Raw genomic sequence first — 19309 nt, 5'->3', positions numbered from 1 at the left:
CTTTTGTTGATTTCAGCTGTCTAGGGTCTGAAATGTCAACTGTTGCACATTTCAGGAAGCCAGAGAATTCCAACATGGATATCTGACACAAGATATCTGATAGAAAGATATTTCCCTTCAGCGCTGACTTGTCACCTAAGTAAAATTTATTAAAATAAATAATTGTGTTGTTAGCTGGAGATGAATGGGGCAACGCAGGGTAGGAGATTGATGTCTTTCCTGTGCTAACATAGGTGGAAAATTGTCTACCTTATACGGTGTGGAAGAAACAGCTCCTAGTGGAAAAGATTTTTGAGACAAAGCAGACAGCTCATACCTTAGCAACATTTTCAAGCAATTCAAGACACCTGCAGTATAAATTTCAGAGCACATACAGAAATCATAATTATGTGCAACAGACCGTACTATGTTAGTTAATGCTGGTATGAAAGCCAGCTTGGCTATAATTCTAATTCTTAGTGACTCACATGTGCTACTAATGACTGTTGACTATTTTGTTTTTGTTCAAAAGTATTGAATTGCTACCATACTGTGTGCTTAAAACTTAAAACTGAGTTTAAAACTCTCTATGAAGCACAGCACCGGGTCAGTGGGTGAAGTTTACTACTTCATTTTCTGTTGTTTTTTAATGCTTTCAAGTACGCACATAAGGCAATGTAGTCAACGTGACTCTCACATGATGTAAAAAGAAAGGCATAAGGAAGGAATTCAAAAAGTAGGATTAAAAGGACAGGGTGTTATTGCCAAAATAAATGGTGTCAGACACTGGAGTTCAAAGAACTGTCCTTTGCCATTTCTCGGAGTCCCTCTGTAGGAAACCTGTAAGAACCATCATCCAACTTTAATGAACCTAGAATTTGGGATTTACAAAAGCATTAGCGGAGGACTGCAGTGCAAAGAAATTGATACTTTGCCCAAAGATTATTGCAAAAGGAGGAAAAAGAGAGGATGAGGTGAAAGGGGAAAGTAAAATAGAAGAACTGACAAATTTAGGGCCAAATGAAAAGTCAGAAATTGGTAAAAAGGAATTAAACTAAAGCAGATGAAACACACAGAAATAAGGTAATTCAAAATATTCTTTAAATACAAAGTCATTTTTGTTCTTTAAGTATTTTTTCAGAACAAAATTTTACTTCGGGCAGCACAGTGGTATACGTGTTAGTATTACTGCGTCGCAGCACTTGGGCCCTGGGTTTAATTCCAGACCTGGGGTGCTATCTGCAGGGAGTTTGTACGTTCTCCTCATGTTTGCGTGGGTTAATCTGTGTGCTCCAGTTTCCTCTCACAGTTCAAAAACAGGTAGGTTAATTGGCTTCTGGGAAAATCAGACCTGCTGTCAATGTGTACATGTTTGTGTCTGTGTGTGCCCTGTGATAGACTGGTAGCCCATCCAGGGTGTATCGTACCTTACACATTTTGCTTGCTGGGGAAGGTACCAGTATCCCCAAGACATCGTATTGGATAAAGTGCCTAGAAAATGGACAGACGGATAGAAATAAGTACTTATAATGAGAACAAGGAAAGAGACTTTTTCCATAACCGGGAGTTTTTTTGAATTTTTTGCATTTTGTTTTCTTTATAGTTGATAACAGCGGATGGCCTCATCTTTTTGATGCTCTTTCAAAGAACAAATTTGAGGAAGCAAAAGAGTGCTGTAAGTAAAAGAATCCCTTTGGTGTATTGCTCAAATTCATCTTTTTCTCTAAACTAAAGCAATTTGTTCTTCTATGTGGTGGGGGAGGGGGCATAGCCAGGAGAGAAAAATAAAATTCTGTGTGGTGCGATTGTTTGCTGTGGTTTAACAGTAGGTTTTGTGCTGTCAAGGCTAAAACCTGTGGCAAATAGTAAAATTCAGATCACAAACAATGTGCTGGATGATCTCAGCTTCGCCCCTCCCCCAATCCTACTTTACTCAGATGAGGATTTGTATAAAAAAATTGCTCTTAAAGATTAAAGCACTTTCACAAAGATTAAAGTACTTTACGTTCAGAGAGCATTTGCCCACGTTTTAATATTGATGTGTGGACCTGTCTGTCAATACTTTTATCTATTCTGTTTTGAATTCTGAGCATGCTGTATTCCACGGTGCTGAGCATCAATTTAATTTGGATGGAAGAAAATGATTTTGTGCCTCACTTTTTCTATCAGGAAGAACTTAGTAAGTAGGAAGAGGAAATTAACTAGCAGTTTCAATGTCACATACTGTACAATTAGTAATCTTTGACATAAAAGATAACATACAAGTAATAATTACATTCAGAAGACTTAGGCATTAGATGTATTAAAGTACTAATAGGATTATACCTGAGCAAGGGTCTTGTAAAAATACCTACTATTATTGTGTTCATGGAAGATAAATCAAAAACGCATGTAGTTGCCTTTTGACTTAAAATTGCAACAGACTGTTAAGAGAGAAAAAAATGGAAAAATCAAAATGAACACAAAACATTTGATTTATTTCACATTATTTGATTTTTTTCACACACATTGTTACATTTTTTGAATACTGTACATCAAGTGAGGTGATGAATTCTGGAGACTGATGTGACTAAGTGTTTTTTTTTCACCCATCTTAACTGATTTTCCATTATTAATAATCCATATAATAATGGTAAGGATTTTCTATGTGCGGTGGCAACTGAATAATTTGTTTTTCACACAAACGTTTCAAAAACAATATCTTAATTCCGATTAGTTTATTTAAAAAGTGTATTAATCTAATAGATGGGTAAACTAAATCCTGAGAACAAGTATACTCTTATATACTTTAGTACTGTATACAGTATACAGTACCATGCCTTGCAAAAATACTACCATTTCCTAATTTTGTCTCATTTTGCTCAATTATAAATGAAGTATACAATTTTACATGAATATTTTTAATCAAATCATGAATGCTCAGACTGAGTACCATACAGTAAGTTACATGTCAGCACAAATACAAAGAAAATGATAAACTATGTTGATTGCATAAGCACTAACCTTATGTGGTTACTGTTTTGCAGTAATTATAGTCGTGAGTCTTTTTGAATAAGTTTAGCAACTTGGTACACTGCAATTTTCATCCATGCTTTTTCGCAGGCTTGCGCAAGCTCTGCCAAGTTCACTATGGATTGTTGATGGACATTCTTCAAGTCTTTTTACAGATTTTGTCAAGTAAAGACTTTGTCTAACTCACCTACAGTACATCCTTTTAATTTATCCTTGTTAAAACAGTATAGTTTTATCACGTGTCTTGGGTTATTTTCCTGCTGAAGAGATAATTTACATACGGAAATAAAATGAGAAGCAAACTCATAACTTGTTAGCAATTCTGAATGCTGAAAATAAGGACCCAGTGCAGGGCTGAAGTAGGCTTATTCCCTGAGCAGTAATAGGAAATCCTAAAAGAAAAGGCTACCAAAAAAAGTCCTAATATCCGAAATCCAAAGGGCAGGCGATAGTCAAGACCGGGTAGACGGTAGAGACAATACAGCGAGGCAACCAACTCAGAAACTAGCGGGCGAAGGAAGGAATAGAACAAGCTTTGGAAGGTGGGTACACGTACTAAGGCGCTCCAGGGAGAATCCGAAATAGTGAGTGATGGGAAGGGAAAAGAGCAGGGTTAAAGTATTGATGGGAGTGATAGGCGATAGGAAGATTAGTTGCGGCGTGAGCGTCTGTTTAAGTGGGTCCGCGGGGGAATGTGACGCCGTTTTTGAGAGCGTGTGCAATGCCTGACAGTGTGAGTGCATGTGGAATGCGTGACATAACTTAGTGCTGCCACCACCATGCTTGAGGGTAGGGGTAGAGTTGACCAGGTAATACTGTATGTTGTGTTGGGATTATACCAGTCAACTTGCATAAAATACGAGAGGTTTAAATTATTTTCCGTCAGAACAGAAATCCGTTGGCATATGTTTACAGTATCACTTAAATGCAATGTTGCAAACTCCATGCAGTCTTGAATGTGGTTTATTTTTAGTAATGAATTAATTCTTGACACCTTGCCACATAAGCTAGTTTTGTGAAGTGTTAGGGATAGGGATATTGTAACGCTTACGGCCGACAGGCACTGTGTAAGAGCCGGCATACCAGAGCAGGTGATGTCACCGCCCTTCCCTGTGATAGCAGGACTACAGCTACTGGGCTGTAGAAAGATCTCTTTTTAGCTCACGGGGCTGGGTCGCGGTAGAGAGACGCGGGAGTCCCGTGTTCGAGCCCCGGACGGTGCGGGGCCAACCTAATGCGGCAAGGGCGCCCGCCAGAGCCCCCGTTGCAATGCGGCAAGGGCGCCCGCCAGAGCCCCCGTTGCGTTACAATATTGTTGCCTGATGCATTTTTCCCCTATGTGTGTGTTTCAACTCTGTAGCACTCTCAAAGTTGCAATTAGCCCCACAGTGCCTTCCATTACCTTGTATTGTTTGAGTGGTATGATTTACCTTCCATTTCTTGATTACTTGGAAGAATGTGCTCACAGGGATATTCAGAGACTTTAATATTTATTTCTAACATTTTGCTTTGCCTTTACATTTGTTACGGTAGGTGACCCCTCAAGCATGAATTACTCATGCTCTGTACATTACTTTGCCATCTTGCAATTAAAAAAAGGTCCAAGGCCCCTTACTTCCTAGCCACAGGTTCTGTTTATTTCCCAGAATTACCATTGCATCCACAAACCAGACAAGACAGTTACCGTATCATATTGTAACGCTTACGGCCGACAAGCAGTGTGTGTAAGAGCCGGCGTACCAGAGCGGGTGACGTCACCGCCCTTCCCTGTGATAGCAGGACCACAGCTACTGGGCTGTGGAGAGATCTCTCTTTAGCTCACGGGGCTAGGTCGCTGCAGAGAGACGCGGAAGTCCCGGGTTCGTGCCACCTATACTTTGGGCCGACCAAATGCGGCAAGGGCGCCCGCCTGAGCCCCCGTTGCGTTACATTGGTGTCAGAGCGGGGCGGGATAACCCTTCGCCGGGGACGGCGATTTAAGCGGGGGAGAGTGTAACGCTTACGGCCGACAAGCAGTGTGTGTAAGAGCCGGCGTACCAGAGCGGGTGACGTCACCGCCCTTCCCTGTGATAGCAGGACCACAGCTACTGGGCTGTGGAGAGATCTCTCTTTAGCTCACGGGGCTAGGTCGCTGCAGAGAGACGCGGAAGTCCCGGGTTCGAGCCACCTATACTTTGGGCCGACCAAATGCGGCAAGGGCGCCCGCCTGAGCCCCCGTTGCGTTACAATATGCTGTCTATCATAATACCCATCACACAAAAAAATTATCCTCGTAACACAATAATTTCTATAACTGCCTGCGCAACACACAGAACACATAATACAACTTATCCACAATAGGCACTTACTGGCAGAACAGTATAAAGAAACGCCATTAACCCCAATTACCAAAACCAATGTCCCAAAGGAGAAGTTAAGAAGCAATTTGCACCACAACCAGCTCCAGTCAGTGACCTGGTGTACTTCCTTCCATCATATTGGAAGAAAGGGAAGAAACTCAGTATAGTCCTTTGGTGGTTCTCAGGCATCTTCTCCAGTTCTGGCCATCCTAAAGAATGCGGTTCTCTCATGCTCCCCTTAATTTATCTGAGCTCAATATCAGGCAGGGGGGAGGAAGATGATGCCTTCCTCAGCTGCTCCCTGTAAAGTCCCTGGTGTCTTTGTCCTCTTCAATTCCTTCTTCCAAAGTGGCCCTTGTTACATTTTGACTGAGGCTTTTTAAGCCTTCTTAATAAGAGCACTTGATGCCCTCGGGGACTGAAAGTGTCCCTGTGATGTTTCAGGGTTTAAGAATGGCTAACTGCCTAGGGTTTGATAAGGAAATGTAAATTATGTCAAGTGTAACCATGCATGGTTTAATTGCACCCTGTTCTTTCTTAGAGCCCCACTCTTGATCACTCTTGATCACAGGTCCAGCCAAAACTGTTTGCAACCCCACACATTGTCCGTGAATGGTGTGGTAATTGTCTCCTGTGTTAAGAGGGAAACATGGAGGATATGAATTGAAACCGCATCAAAATTATGGTGAGACTGGCCCATTAATGCAATCAACATCCATAAAGACCCTGACACATGGTGCCTTCCACACCCATTATTTATTCCAACCTTTTGGTGTAATTGTATAGCATTACCAGCAGAGTACAGTATATCACCCAGTCCACACCATCCCTGTAACAGATCGTGGTGGTCTGGGAAGCTTGTTGGGATTGAAGAAAAATTAGACAAAGCAAAGTACTGTACAGGCAAATGCTAGAAAATAAAAACTGTTTCAGTCTACTAAAGAGTTAAAAGTGGTGTCCTTGAGTGCCCCAGTCAAAGTGCTGACTTGAGTCCTATTGAGAATCTGTGAACAAACTTCAAAAATGCTGTCCATAAGCAATCCCCAAGCAACTTAAGAGAGCTTGAGCAAATCTGCCAAATTAGAACTGGAAAAGTATTGTCTCAAGCCGATGTGCAAAGTTATTAGAGTCTTAATCAAAATGACTGACTTGCTGCCAAAGGTGCTTCCATCAAATATGGAGTACGTGGGTCTGAATACTTATGCATTCAGGATATTTCATTTTTTCAATTTTGTTTTTGCTGATTTTCTATAACTAATCTTACCATTAGATGCCTTTAGTCTGACCTTCACCTCTTCAGTTTTTGAAAAAAAATATTATGTTTAAAAAAATGCAAATTCAGGATTTCGTAATTTCAGTATTCTGAATACTTTTGCAAGGCACTGTATAAACGTAAAAACAAAAACAATTTGAGCACTCTGGTTGACAATACCATATAAATTCAAAAGTATATTCGCCATATACTGCAGTAACAAATTGAATGCCATACAAATATAACTTATGGTTTCTCTAAATGTATTTTCAAATAAAAAATAACATTTTTTTTTTATCATGCATCTAAAAGGTATGTTTTCTTAAAATTCACCAAGTCATTTATATCTATGGTTTATGAAAGTGAAGAGGGAGTAACACAAATAATAGTTGACAGGGTAAAAGCAATTAGATTCAATTAGAGTCACTGGGATTCAAATAGAAGTAACAATGGTTTTAACCTTCTTTAGAAGTACATATATATTTTTTGTTCATTGTTGCCTATGGTATAGAGAGAAATGCATACTCAATTACAGCTGAAAAATTGAACTTTTGTATAACCTGACCCTACAGTGTTGGATGTATATCCTGAAGAATGCCAGTGTGAGGGCAGAAAAGTGGATTGCAACAACAGAGACCTTAACAGCGTGCCTGCAGTCTCTTCTAATATTACTGCACTGTGAGTACAATCTTAGAAATCCCACTTGGAACTTTTGAACAATATATTTCACACACTGATTAACAGTCGTAGTTAATGACATCAGTGGATTGCTGCACTAAATAAAATATATTTATAATCTAGTATAATCTAATACAGTATGTAGTATTATTATGTACTATAATAACAGTAAATGATAAATAATAAAAGTAAATACTACTACTTATTTACTACTACTACTACTACTACTACTACTACTAATAATAATAATATGTTTATCACAGTGAAAGTAATGTCTTTATTAGTTACTGTCTAGTAAGGCGGTACTGTAGCCCTTATACTATATCTCACTCACTCCTGACTCTGGTAAAGAACTAATAAGTAATAGTTTATAAGTAATAAGATCTTTGTGGCTCCTAAAATGGAGTTTAATAGGGATGCTCTAGACATCCCTGTAGGCACTCTAAACTCAAAACTCATTAGATAATCATTATAGGAAGTGAGATGAATTTTGCACTTAGAAACTCAATTTGACTTAAATGATGCAAATCAATAACTTTCTGCAAAAATAAGATAGAGCAAGAGTATAAAGATGATAAAAACGGGCATATGAAATATATGATAAACCATTTCATTAAATAGAGGTTGGAAGGCTATGCCAATTCTACATGCTGTCTGAGTGAAATGGGAGTCAGTTAATTGACAGTAATGGTCTGTTGATTCTCTGCTCTACTCTGTGTTTGTGAGAGGTTTTTATGTCTGTGGCAAGTATTTGCAGCAAAACTTGATTAGCCACTCACCTGTCTTTCTCCACCATCCTGCAAGAGAGTTGTGAAACTTTTGGCAAGCTGTATCTCCCTATGGCTGCCAGCAGGCCATCATCAAAACACATAAAAAAGCTGGCCACTTTTTGTATCCAATTCATTAGGCTTCACTGACCTTTGAAACTTGACGTCTCAAACTCCATAGTCCCATTAAATGTCTCACCTTGGGCCAAGTGCTTCCTGCAGACATGACACTGGTGCTAGAGACAGGAGTCATCCTGAATTCTGGCAGCCATTTTCCAGGGCAATACGTTTTGGCTCCTAAAAGTTGTGGTTCACCGGTAATACAGTACGGAAACAGGTATTTGACCATATGAGCTCAAGGTGATGCTTGGATCTAGAGGAAGGGACAGGGTTGTAAGATGGACTACCTTCTTGTTCCTCATCCCTCTGGCAATGCAGCAACAGAAAGCAGATGGAAACAGTCAGGTGTCTTCTCTGGTGTAAAGGCATGACAGTGTGAGGCTCTCCATTCAGAGCTGTCTTCTGGAGTTAGGATGTGAGGTTTCTGGATGCACCATCCTTTGCTTCATTCATTGCATCCAGTTTTGCAGTCAGGGGCAGAGTGTAAAGACTACCACCACTAAGAGGTATTGTCCATTCCTTGATTATAACATCATCAAGGCAGATAGACCGCAGGTCCTTGCTGGCAGCAAGGTCTGTTATCAGCTAGTATCTTTTGCTCTTTCAGAAGTGACTCCCCAGTAAGGTACAATTTTTTCTACAGTAACCCGCTCATTCTTAACTTGAGTGTTGGGAACTAGTGCTTTGTGTTTCTTAGGATTAAATAAAGAGTCTGGGTATAAAGAGGGCTAGCAACTACTCTCATGCACTCAGTGAGATTACAAATGTGGGAATTGGGGGCAAAAAATTAACAAATCAGGAAGCACAAGCACTAAATTCAGTAGAATGATAGTCATATCACTTGCATTTCAAGCAGTACTTGGGCCACCCACAGACATTTAGTTTGTTGTATTTTTGGGCCAGGGAAAGGCCTTGCTGGTCCCTCTGTTTTGTTTGAGCCTAAAGCCTTGATAGTAGATAGGGTTTTCTTTTATTTGGGTGATAAGACAAATAGAAGACAGACATTGTCACACATAGTGAAATTGAAATTCAAAAAACAATATTACTGAGTGTTGAGCTGTTTTAATATAATAAAAAATATATTTTATTCTCTGCTTGAACTTCACTTACCCCAGCTGTGTCAAAATATGCACCATACAGAATGTGAGCATAAATTTGCCTTAAACTGAAGTGTTAACCAAATGTGAGCCTGGTTTCTCACAAATTAACTGTGCTCTGCCTCTTTCTAGACCAGTTATACAGTAAATGAAATGTATTTAACTTTGAAAAGAATGAAACCCCTACAAATGACACTGGAAATATGCACATCAGAAATGAAGCTGAGACGAAAGAAAGAAAACTGCAAACTCCTCTTAATCCACTATTTCTAACAAGCTTGGAAATTTCAGACCCCTAAGGCAAAGCACCATACGTACATGCTTATGTATTCTCTATTCACTGACAATAAAAGTATCTTGAGGCCATACATTCAATGTACTTTTAGTTACAATAGAAATATTTCCCATGGTGCTTATTGTACACTTAATTAAGTGTTTTCATAACAAAATTAAAACAGTCGGCTGAGATTAAATAAATTCAGTTGCTGGAATAACATTATTAAATACTTGGGATAATGAAAGAAATACTGTTGTTTGTCGACTGACACGTTTCTGCAATATTAATTTTAACCACTCCAAGATGAGAAGAACTGAGATGTGCTTAATTCTTTCCGGTAGTACTGTACATACCTCTCAAAAGCAGAGCAGTTGGTAAAAACTGAAAGCTTCCAGTCTAAGCACTTTGCAAACATTTTACTTAACTAATATGGCAACTCAAAATGAATACTATATTACAGTACACTGACATTGAAATTTAAAGTAGTGTAATATATACTGTATGCTGCGCTAGAATTATCATATTCCATAATATTGAGTGGGGCATGATCAGAAATACTATCATGCTGTGCATGTCCTGCTTAACTATGTCTTCTTGAAAATGATCACACTCCCCATGAAACACTAATGAGCCTTACTGGGTACTGTGCTATTTTAAGACATTTCTGGAGGATTAAGCCAAGAATTATAAAACAGAATGTCATGGAAAAAAGTTTTTAACAAAATCAAGCAAGCAATTCTATTTGTACACTTTTTCCCCATGTCTGTATAATTTATGCAGAGTTTCTTAAATTTAATTTAAGAAATGACATGATTTATCACAAAAGTGGATAATTTTTAAGCGCAATAAAAATGTAAATGGATGGAAACAAACCAGAAAACGGGAGCAATTGGAAAAAAACCTGAGAACTTTGGGATGATATGCAAACTGCTTTGAAAGCTTCCCCATATGATCATCTGCGAGGCAGGCACACTGACCACTGTCCCACCTTCAGTATTAATCAACCCATTACACCAAATTGGCCACCTTCTTACAGTAGCTACACAAAATAAATATATTGTTTTACTGCTGCAAATTCTTTGTATAATCCCAGTTTATTTATTATAATAGTTCAGCGTAACAGTGGCCTGCTGGCTCAGGAACTGTTATCTATAACAGGGGCCAGTTGGCATGGGGTTCTGTGCCAGATTGTCACAGTTGAAAACAGACAGTGTTTGCTAGGAGATGTAATTAAAATGAACCCCTTCAGCATGAATATTCCACTTTTCCATGACTAGATGTGAGCGTTCAGCTGTTTTGTTGTTAGTTGTGCAATTATTTTGAACAGTTTTCAAGTTGCTTCACATATGTTAAAGTATCTTGGGATCTGACCTCTAGAACCCAATACTGAACAACACTTTTTGTTAATAGTTTTAATCAAATTATTATATGGGACTTTTCATATCTGTCTTTTGCATTGAATTTCAAGTTTTTCTTGAAATCTCTATGACTTGAACTATACACAGTTGCACAAGGAACTGCCAAAGAAACTCTTGTATCTTTTTTACCAAGTATAACTTACTTGAATACAGGTGCAGTGATGATGGATTGGATTTACTGAAAAAATGAGAAATTAGAGCATTAAATTCCTCACTTAGGGAGTGCTTTATGATCACTAGTTATCAATCAAAATGTTTTTGGCACGTACAGTACACTTAGACACAACATACACTTTTTTATCAATAGTACTATAAAATGTGCATGAACAATATAAAAGGTGACAATAGTGTATATATGATTAAAGTTGCTGTGATATATATGATCACTGATCAATCATACAGGAAAAGAATTAAAAAAGAAATAATAGCAAAAGAGTAAAACGTGGTGATGGTTAGTAGTTAAACCAATATAACACACCATTATTCATACAATTGAAAGACAAGTACATAAGTATTACCATGAGGTTATCTTTATTAAACACACTGGGTTGGAATAAAAACTTTATTTGCGAACAGTACAATGTGAAGGTATACTAAACCAAATTATACACTGGTCAGGCACTTGTCCTGATGGAATTTAAAAATGGAAATGGAATGCTGTATCAGGTCACAGCCTTGTCAAAACTCAGACAGATGGCTTTGTGTCCATGATGTATTGTGTTGTAAGAAAAGGAAAGGATTCCATATTTTGCTTCATGTTGCAGTTGGACTTTCTGGAAATGCATGTCTCAAAACTCTGGTCCAACCACAGACCAGATGTCTGGATGTCTCCAGATGTACTGGAGCTGTTAAGCTCAATGTCCTTTGATATTCAGTGGTGTGGTAAAAGGTTCAGTCGTACTTTCTCGTTCATCAATCACACAATTTGAAGCTTAGACAAAACTTCTCTTGTTGCAAAGAAAATAGAATCTTGAAATTCTTGAAATAATTCTTGGACAGAATTAATGCATAATATAATACATGTAAAAATTATTCTTGAAAATGTCATTGAAAACAATATATATTTAGTAATCATGTCATTTAATTATACCACATACTGTACCTTAGGTGTTAGGTACTTAAAATGTCCTTTTCTTCCCTAGAGAGCTGAACAACAATCAAATAACATCTTTATCAGCTGATTTGTTTATCAGATACAGAAATCTGGAGAAACTGTAAGTATAACTATTCTAAATTCTTGACCAATTTACTTTGTATCTTTCTGTGGAATTTGTTGTTTGCAATTCACTTTTGTGAAGTGCTGCTCATATTTCCACAGTATCCTACTGTAGAATTATAATCTGCTTAGAATTTAATGCAGTTGCACTTTGCAGGGCAAAGTGTGAAGACTCCTTAGATAGATAAGAGCTATTACCATGTGATTAGCTGTGAAAATGTAATGTGTTACATGCCCAACAGGTGGTATTGCAGAATATGCAAATTTAAATACAATTATTTTTACAATCATGATAGATAATAACTTATAATAAATACATTTCCTTTAAAGAAGTCTTTAACAAACATTTTAAATAAGTCCAATAGAATAGAAAAAAAGCAATAGAGAAATTATAATACTTGGAAAAAGGTCAAATATATGGATTTTTCTGGTGATAAAGTATAATGTAGTGTGCCATACCCATTTTTATTATAATGTATAATATTTAGCTCTGATAAAAATATTTTATAATGCTTAAATAAACTGAAAATAAACTGCATTTAGCCAGCATTCTTTTCACTAAAACATGAAATTGGTTTAAAAGGTGTCACTCTCATAAGTGTACTCCATTAATCCTTTCCGATATTTGCAGCAAATCCTAAAAGTGCTGAATAGTTCAACAGTCTAAAATAAGAACTAGATATGCAATGAACAAGAGAAGAAAGAAATGTTAATCTAACCACTATGCTTTTTTTGTTTAGAAGCTGTTTTTCCAGCCAAGTTTACAACAAACAAGTTTGAAAGTCAAGTTCAATGTTTTGTTCTTTTCATCTCTGCCATCAGCAGTAATGAAAAAGAAGGAACTCATATAATCTACTGAGTTTTTTAATCCTGTCCGATTCAACGGAAACATGCCGGTTTCAAGTGATTTCAAGACACAAAACTGGGCTGTGCTATGTTGTTTGTTGACTGACCAAGATTTCCCATAGAAAAGTTTAATATAAAAACCAACACTATGGATTTTGTTCAAACATACCACCATATCATTGATTTGTCAAGCACCCAGACCCCCACATGGCTTGCAGTGTTATCAGAGCTGAGTCAATTCTTCCTCCAATACTGTAGCTCCTTTCCTAATGCTTGGAGCTCACGGTGTTTAAAATGTTTTGATATGTTTCAAAGAATGACCACTTCATGGTTTCACATCGTATGAGTGCCAGTGGTAAGCCAAGATTCCAAATTTAAAAAATTGACTTAAATGGTGAATTTTAAAACATTAAGGGGACACTAATACAAATTACTTTGTAAAATCCGTCTGCTTTTTGTGTCTGTACTTACACTAAAATCTAAAGTTGAATAAGTATACTGTATACAGTATGTACACTGTATAAGCTATCTTTATCAGTACAACAAACTACACTTTTGTATGTCTTTCTACCTTAATTTTCAAGTGGATTGTTGCATGTTTTAGAAATTAGTTTTTAACAGAGATTTAGTTTCTGCAATAAACATGGATTATTTTATGAAATCTACCTACCTTTGTTTTCACGATATATAATTCTCACATTATGGAGAACATAGAGTTGTTGTTACAACTTTCATTTCCTGAAAAATTATGCAGCCATTACTACATCTCTGACCTCACACTAAGCATGTATACCAAAGCCGTACACTTCTACTGTGCCTTCTACCCTTTTTCATTTAATGCTGGGGGAATGTGAGGCATTCTTGCCAGAAGTTTTGCAGTTGAGGCAGATTAAGGTGAAAGAAAATAGAAATGACTGCATTTCATTTCAGGGAACCAAGGTTGCAACACCAATGCCATGTTCTCTTTCAGATGGAATGCATTTGTTACCTCATGGGAGCAGATATACTCATGCAGTCACAGAAGAAGGATGAGGCAGCACCAATCAGGAGTTGACCACATGCTTCAAGATGGAATGTAGCCCCACCACAACTTACAGAAAGGTGCAATGCATCTGTAAAAATTAGTATATAAAAACGGACAGACATTCTGGCGGAGGTCCGTGTTGTCTCAGGGAGATCTGTCTTACACCAAAGAAAGGGCCCATTGGACTGTAGAAGTGTAACCTGTACCACTTTCCAACCACCTTCATAACAAAGGGATCAATCATGGCCCCTCAATGAACCAGATATTCTTGAGGTTCCCTAAGATACCCCACTCCAGAAGCCATCGAAGAAATAGATCCTCACCCATGGGGCTGGAACAGAGCATCCCCATGTTGTATACAGAGGCTTTCCACTCCTCCAATAGGCTCTAGTCCTCCATGTGCATCTTTGCATCTTGATAAGCGCTGTAAGGTGTGGACTCCCTAGTATGCATATGTGGTGAGCTTTACTGTAGATGCTACAACAGAAAAAGAATGATGACAGCATGTCTACTACTTTTATAACACACTTTTTATAAGGAGTGGGCGATGCATTTGGGAGGAATACTAATCTGCATCGAAGTCGAGAGAGCCAGATAGACTTGCAATTGAATGTCGAAGTCTCAAAATGGCGGGCTTTATGGAGACTAAAAGGTATACTGCCTTGGATGCAGGAGTGGACTTTGCACCTGAGAAAGAAAGAAGAATGCTCCATAGAAGCAACACTGTAAGAATCAATCAACTTGCTTTTTCGGCATACGTGTAATGTAAATTGCACAAGAGCATGCAAACAATCTTCTACAGTGATAAATGCATGCGCAGATTCTAAATATTTAAGACAGTGGTCATGAATGACCACTGTCTTACTGTCTCAGGCCAGGCACTTGGCCCTGCACAAAACACTAAAAAAATGATACAAACCATTGGAAAATGTGATGATTCTTCCGTCAATTTTATGATGGTTAAAATGACTGCTGGTGGCAGGGGTCGTAGTCTATTAAAGTTGGTATTGAGATAAGACAGGACTGCATGCTTGTATCTGTCAGGTTTAAAATCTTCCTCCTATGTGTTACATCATTCCTGCACAAGCACATTGTAGAATAGAGTAGGGTGTTTTAGATCTTTAGTTGGATGGGAATCTCTTCAATATTAGGAGATTCCAAGCTGCCACTAAGCTAGGATCAGAACACATCCTTGAACTTCAGTATGCTAATGATTGTGCTTTTGTGACACACATCCCGGAAGCACTGCAAGCTACACTCACAGCAGCTGTACAAGCATGCAGTAGAATGGGACTGTCTGTGAATATTGAAATTGATTCCGTGTCAGTGGTCATCTAGTCCTTCCCCTGAGCTACCTGCTTTTACCATCTCTGATTCCACACCTACAGTACCACTGTGCCTCACTTTAAATACTTTGGAAGCATCCTTTATGAAGACTGCATGTTTGACCTGGTCAATCCTGGACATCCAGAAACAGAAATCAGGACTGAGAAAAAGAGTTTTCTGGAATCACAATCTACTGTATATCTAAACAGCAAAGGTATTCTGCAGCTACATAATGGTTCTCCTAATAGAGTCAGTGTCATTAAAGAGTGCAGTTACCATATTCATAATTTAATAATAAATCCTTTCATTTATATTGTGCTTTTCATCCCAAAGGATCTCAAAGCATTTCACATATAGGAAGAGACCATGACATACCAGCTGCACACCACTATGCAATAGTTTAGGTAAAGACGTGAGAACCAGCTTCACAAATTATATTAAGGGGAAACATTCAGAAGGCTGGATTATAGAGCCCCAGAGTGAAATTTAGCCAGCACAATGGTATTAACACCCCAACTTTTGAAAAGTGCTATGGAATTACTAAAAGTCAGGACCATTGTTTAATTCATTCAAAGGAGAGCTTCTCCTACAGCACAATGTCTTTGTGCTGCGTTCAGGTTCATGTAGAAGAACACCACCTCCTGGTCTACTTGCAACAGCAACCTGGTTTTCCAGTACTGGCCATGGCCAGTCATAACTATCGTCTGATTACAACAGATCTCAGATGCTAAAGTAGTAATGCTGCGTGCTGCCTTTGTTTGGAGTGAGGTCAGTGACATGGCACTTCCCATGAGGTAATAACTGCATTTCATATGAGAGGGAGTAGAATGTGAGGCACCCAATAGACGTTCTTAGAAATCAAACAAAAATAAAACATTTTTGTAATCTTACAGTTTTAGGATGTTTGCCTCTAAGGTAGCAGTTATTTATTTTGGGAGGTGAGTAGCCAAGTGATTTCTAAATGTGAAACAGCTGTTAAGTGTATTAATATAATAAGTTATAGAAGACAGCACAAACCAAGCGTAAGCACTCCTCCTCTTCTGAACCTATACCAAACTGGATTGCTAAAGAAGAGTATCAGTAACTCCAGTAAACTGTGTACTTCAGAGCACCTAGGTGGTACTTTTTTGTGCTGAATAAAACCTGTCAATTCTGGAATATAATTGGAAACACATTATAATCAGATTACGTTATGACTTTTGTTCAGAATCTGTGTGAGTTCTGAGGATGACGGGTGAGTACAGACTCAAAGTTGTCCAACATGGTGTAAGTTATTTATTTCACCACAGGAGAAACCCCAAACATTAGTACTAACTGGTCTCCCTGACCCCACAAAGCGGTCTTAAATGTATATCCCCTAGGGCTCCAAAATTGGAGAGGCATGGGGTCTCACATACCGATTGAAGTTGTCATGACAACTTCATGCAAACCAAAAACAAGAGCCCTGGACATTTTCTTCCTATAAGAAGCAGCTCTCCAATCTCATGCTGTGAGTCAAAAGTCTCACCACTGCATAAAGCAGCCTCAGTAAGTCTAAAAGCCTACTTTCCAGCTCATGGACACTACACTGCTCCTTCCTTATCATTCACATACACACAAGCAAAGGAAAAATGACTATCTACAGAAACAGATAATAAAAAGCAGGTATTTTTAGCAGCCCAGTATATTTATCTGTCTTCAGGCCCATGGAACCTGATTGTCTGGAAAATGAACTATAATGTACTCTTTATAGCATTTGTTTTTTTACAAGGAGGTTTCAAAAGCATGACAGTTTGTGTATGTAAAAGAAAAAAACATTGCTATGTTTCTTTTTCAGACACTTGCAAAATAACAGCATCAGCAACATATCCAACAGAGCTTTTTCTGGACTTCGGAATTTAAAAAAGCTGTGAGTGTCTACCTTGAGTGTTAAATTAAGAGACGAGGAAAATAAAAGTTAATTCAAAGTATTGTACAGTTCCGATGGTATTTCATATATTATGAAATTATAATGAAATTAAAATTAAATCAATGTGAATGTGTTTCTCTGAATTCTGACTAGATTCCTCAGTCAAAACAGAATTACTGTGCTGAAGACTGGAGTTTTCAGGGACCTTGAAAGTCTTGAATGGCTGTAAGTTGAGTTAAAGTATCTTCTTCTTGCATATACCACAAATCACTAGTACAAATTTGTTTACATTTGTTCAATTTAAAAGTTTCTGCTTTTACTGCACTATCAACACATTTCAGTTCTTGATTTTCCTTTGCATTTTTAATAGAATTGTTCCGTTCGATCATTAAAGTTTAGATAAAAAATATTCACATTAAAAATGTGACACTTGAAAGTCAACAAAATGGGCTATGATCTCTGCGCATTAATACTTTTCTGTGCAACTGTATGTACAGTACATCGGCACTAGTTAATTGATGTTTAAACCTTATATTGAGTGATGTATATTGCTTTGCTGCATCATTTGTACAAGAGCAGCTTCTAAAACACAAACCCAAAAGAGATCAAATTGCTGCATGGTGAGAGTCTTATTTCTTCCTCTAAAACATTGTTTTTACATAAACACACTGATATAGTTTATCTACTGTAAATATATTTCCAAATACTAATGATTAGAAAAATGATCTCACTTTGGTTTTCAATTGCTAGTGGTGTTTTAGCGGATATTATTTTAGAAAGTGTCAATATGAACATTTTAGGGAAATAATTCTGAAATTGTCCTGGCTTACACTAGTTTATTTATCATATGAAAACTGGCTTTAATCCAAAGACTGTTTCTCTATAGGTCTCATGAGTAATTTCATACCACTAGACAATAATTATTTAATAGCATCTTTTTAAAATGTCACCCTACTGTACATAGAAGGGACAGCCTTGAAGTAATCAAAACAGTGAATTATAGTACAGTGAATTACTGTAGCACTTCTACAATAATAGAATTGAGCTTTTGAAGAAATATTTTTCCATGCTGTAACTTAGAAGAATATGATACTATTACAGAGAATAAAGGGTTGGTGGTGCCTAATTGTACAATTTTACATTTCAATAATAACAGACCAGTAAAAGAAGTTGAAAGAGTTGAAAAGCCAGAATGAATGTTATTGTAGATCCTTTTGTAAAATGCAGATCATTTTAAAGGAACCTTGATCTTCCACTATAGACATTTATTTTCACATGCAGCTGTCAGCCAAAGCACTTGTACTTTTCATATAAAAATACTGATTAGAAGACTTATACAGTATATAAATATTTCGAGTATATGATTATACAAATTAATATACAGATCATACATCCTTCCTTTAATTAATGCATTTAATCCATGAGATGAATGCATCATTATGTTTTGGTTTATCTTAAACTCTGTTTACTTTAAGTATTCATTTAAGATTCAGCTCAACGGATTGTGAAAGACCTCTGCGATCCTTCAGCATGAAATGGTCTTGTTAATTGTGCAGCAGGTGGTATGGTGGCACAGCAGTTTGGGATTATTGTTCTTTGGAACTGATTACAAGCTGGGACACCTTCTGTGTATGGAGTTTGCCCACTCTTCCCTGTGTTTTCTTTCTCTTCCTACCTTCTAATGACATTGTGGGTTAGTTACCTGGTGTCTTTAAATTAACCCTCTGTGCTTGCATGTGCTCCCTGCAATGGACTGGCATACCATCTACTGTATTTTGTAATCTCACCTTGTGCCCTTAATGTATACAGTAGGTTGTCTTTAGATTTCTACTATCTATGCAAGGAATATGTGGCTTTTTGATAATGGATGAATGGGTAATTCTGTAATTATACTCCCCATTGAGTTTCTGCCATGTATAATGACCTTCATACTTGTTTATGTGATATGATTAATCTTTCCTACACTGTAGTGAGTCATTTTGCATTATAACTTTTTACCTTAGCTAATTTATTTTAATACATTTTGCATTACAATTTCCATTCTAGCCCTCATAATTGCTTTTTTCAGTC

General features: G+C 37.5%; 1 protein-coding gene across 1 annotated transcript in view; it reads left to right on the top strand.

The window, feature by feature from the left end:
- Positions 1-19309, top strand: part of rxfp2l (relaxin family peptide receptor 2, like) — a 51298-nt gene that overhangs the window by 11540 nt on the left and 20449 nt on the right. The window contains exons 3-7 of the mRNA XM_015351286.2: positions 1583-1654; positions 7155-7260; positions 12082-12153; positions 17168-17239; positions 17393-17464. Of these exons, the coding sequence (XP_015206772.1) occupies positions 1583-1654; positions 7155-7260; positions 12082-12153; positions 17168-17239; positions 17393-17464 (394 nt within the window). The remainder of the gene's footprint in view (positions 1-1582; positions 1655-7154; positions 7261-12081; positions 12154-17167; positions 17240-17392; positions 17465-19309) is intronic.

The sequence above is a fragment of the Lepisosteus oculatus genome, chromosome 8 (assembly GCF_040954835.1).
Source record: "Lepisosteus oculatus isolate fLepOcu1 chromosome 8, fLepOcu1.hap2, whole genome shotgun sequence".
Lineage (NCBI taxonomy): Eukaryota > Metazoa > Chordata > Actinopteri > Semionotiformes > Lepisosteidae > Lepisosteus > Lepisosteus oculatus.
This window is presented reverse-complemented; position numbering and strand designations above follow the sequence as displayed.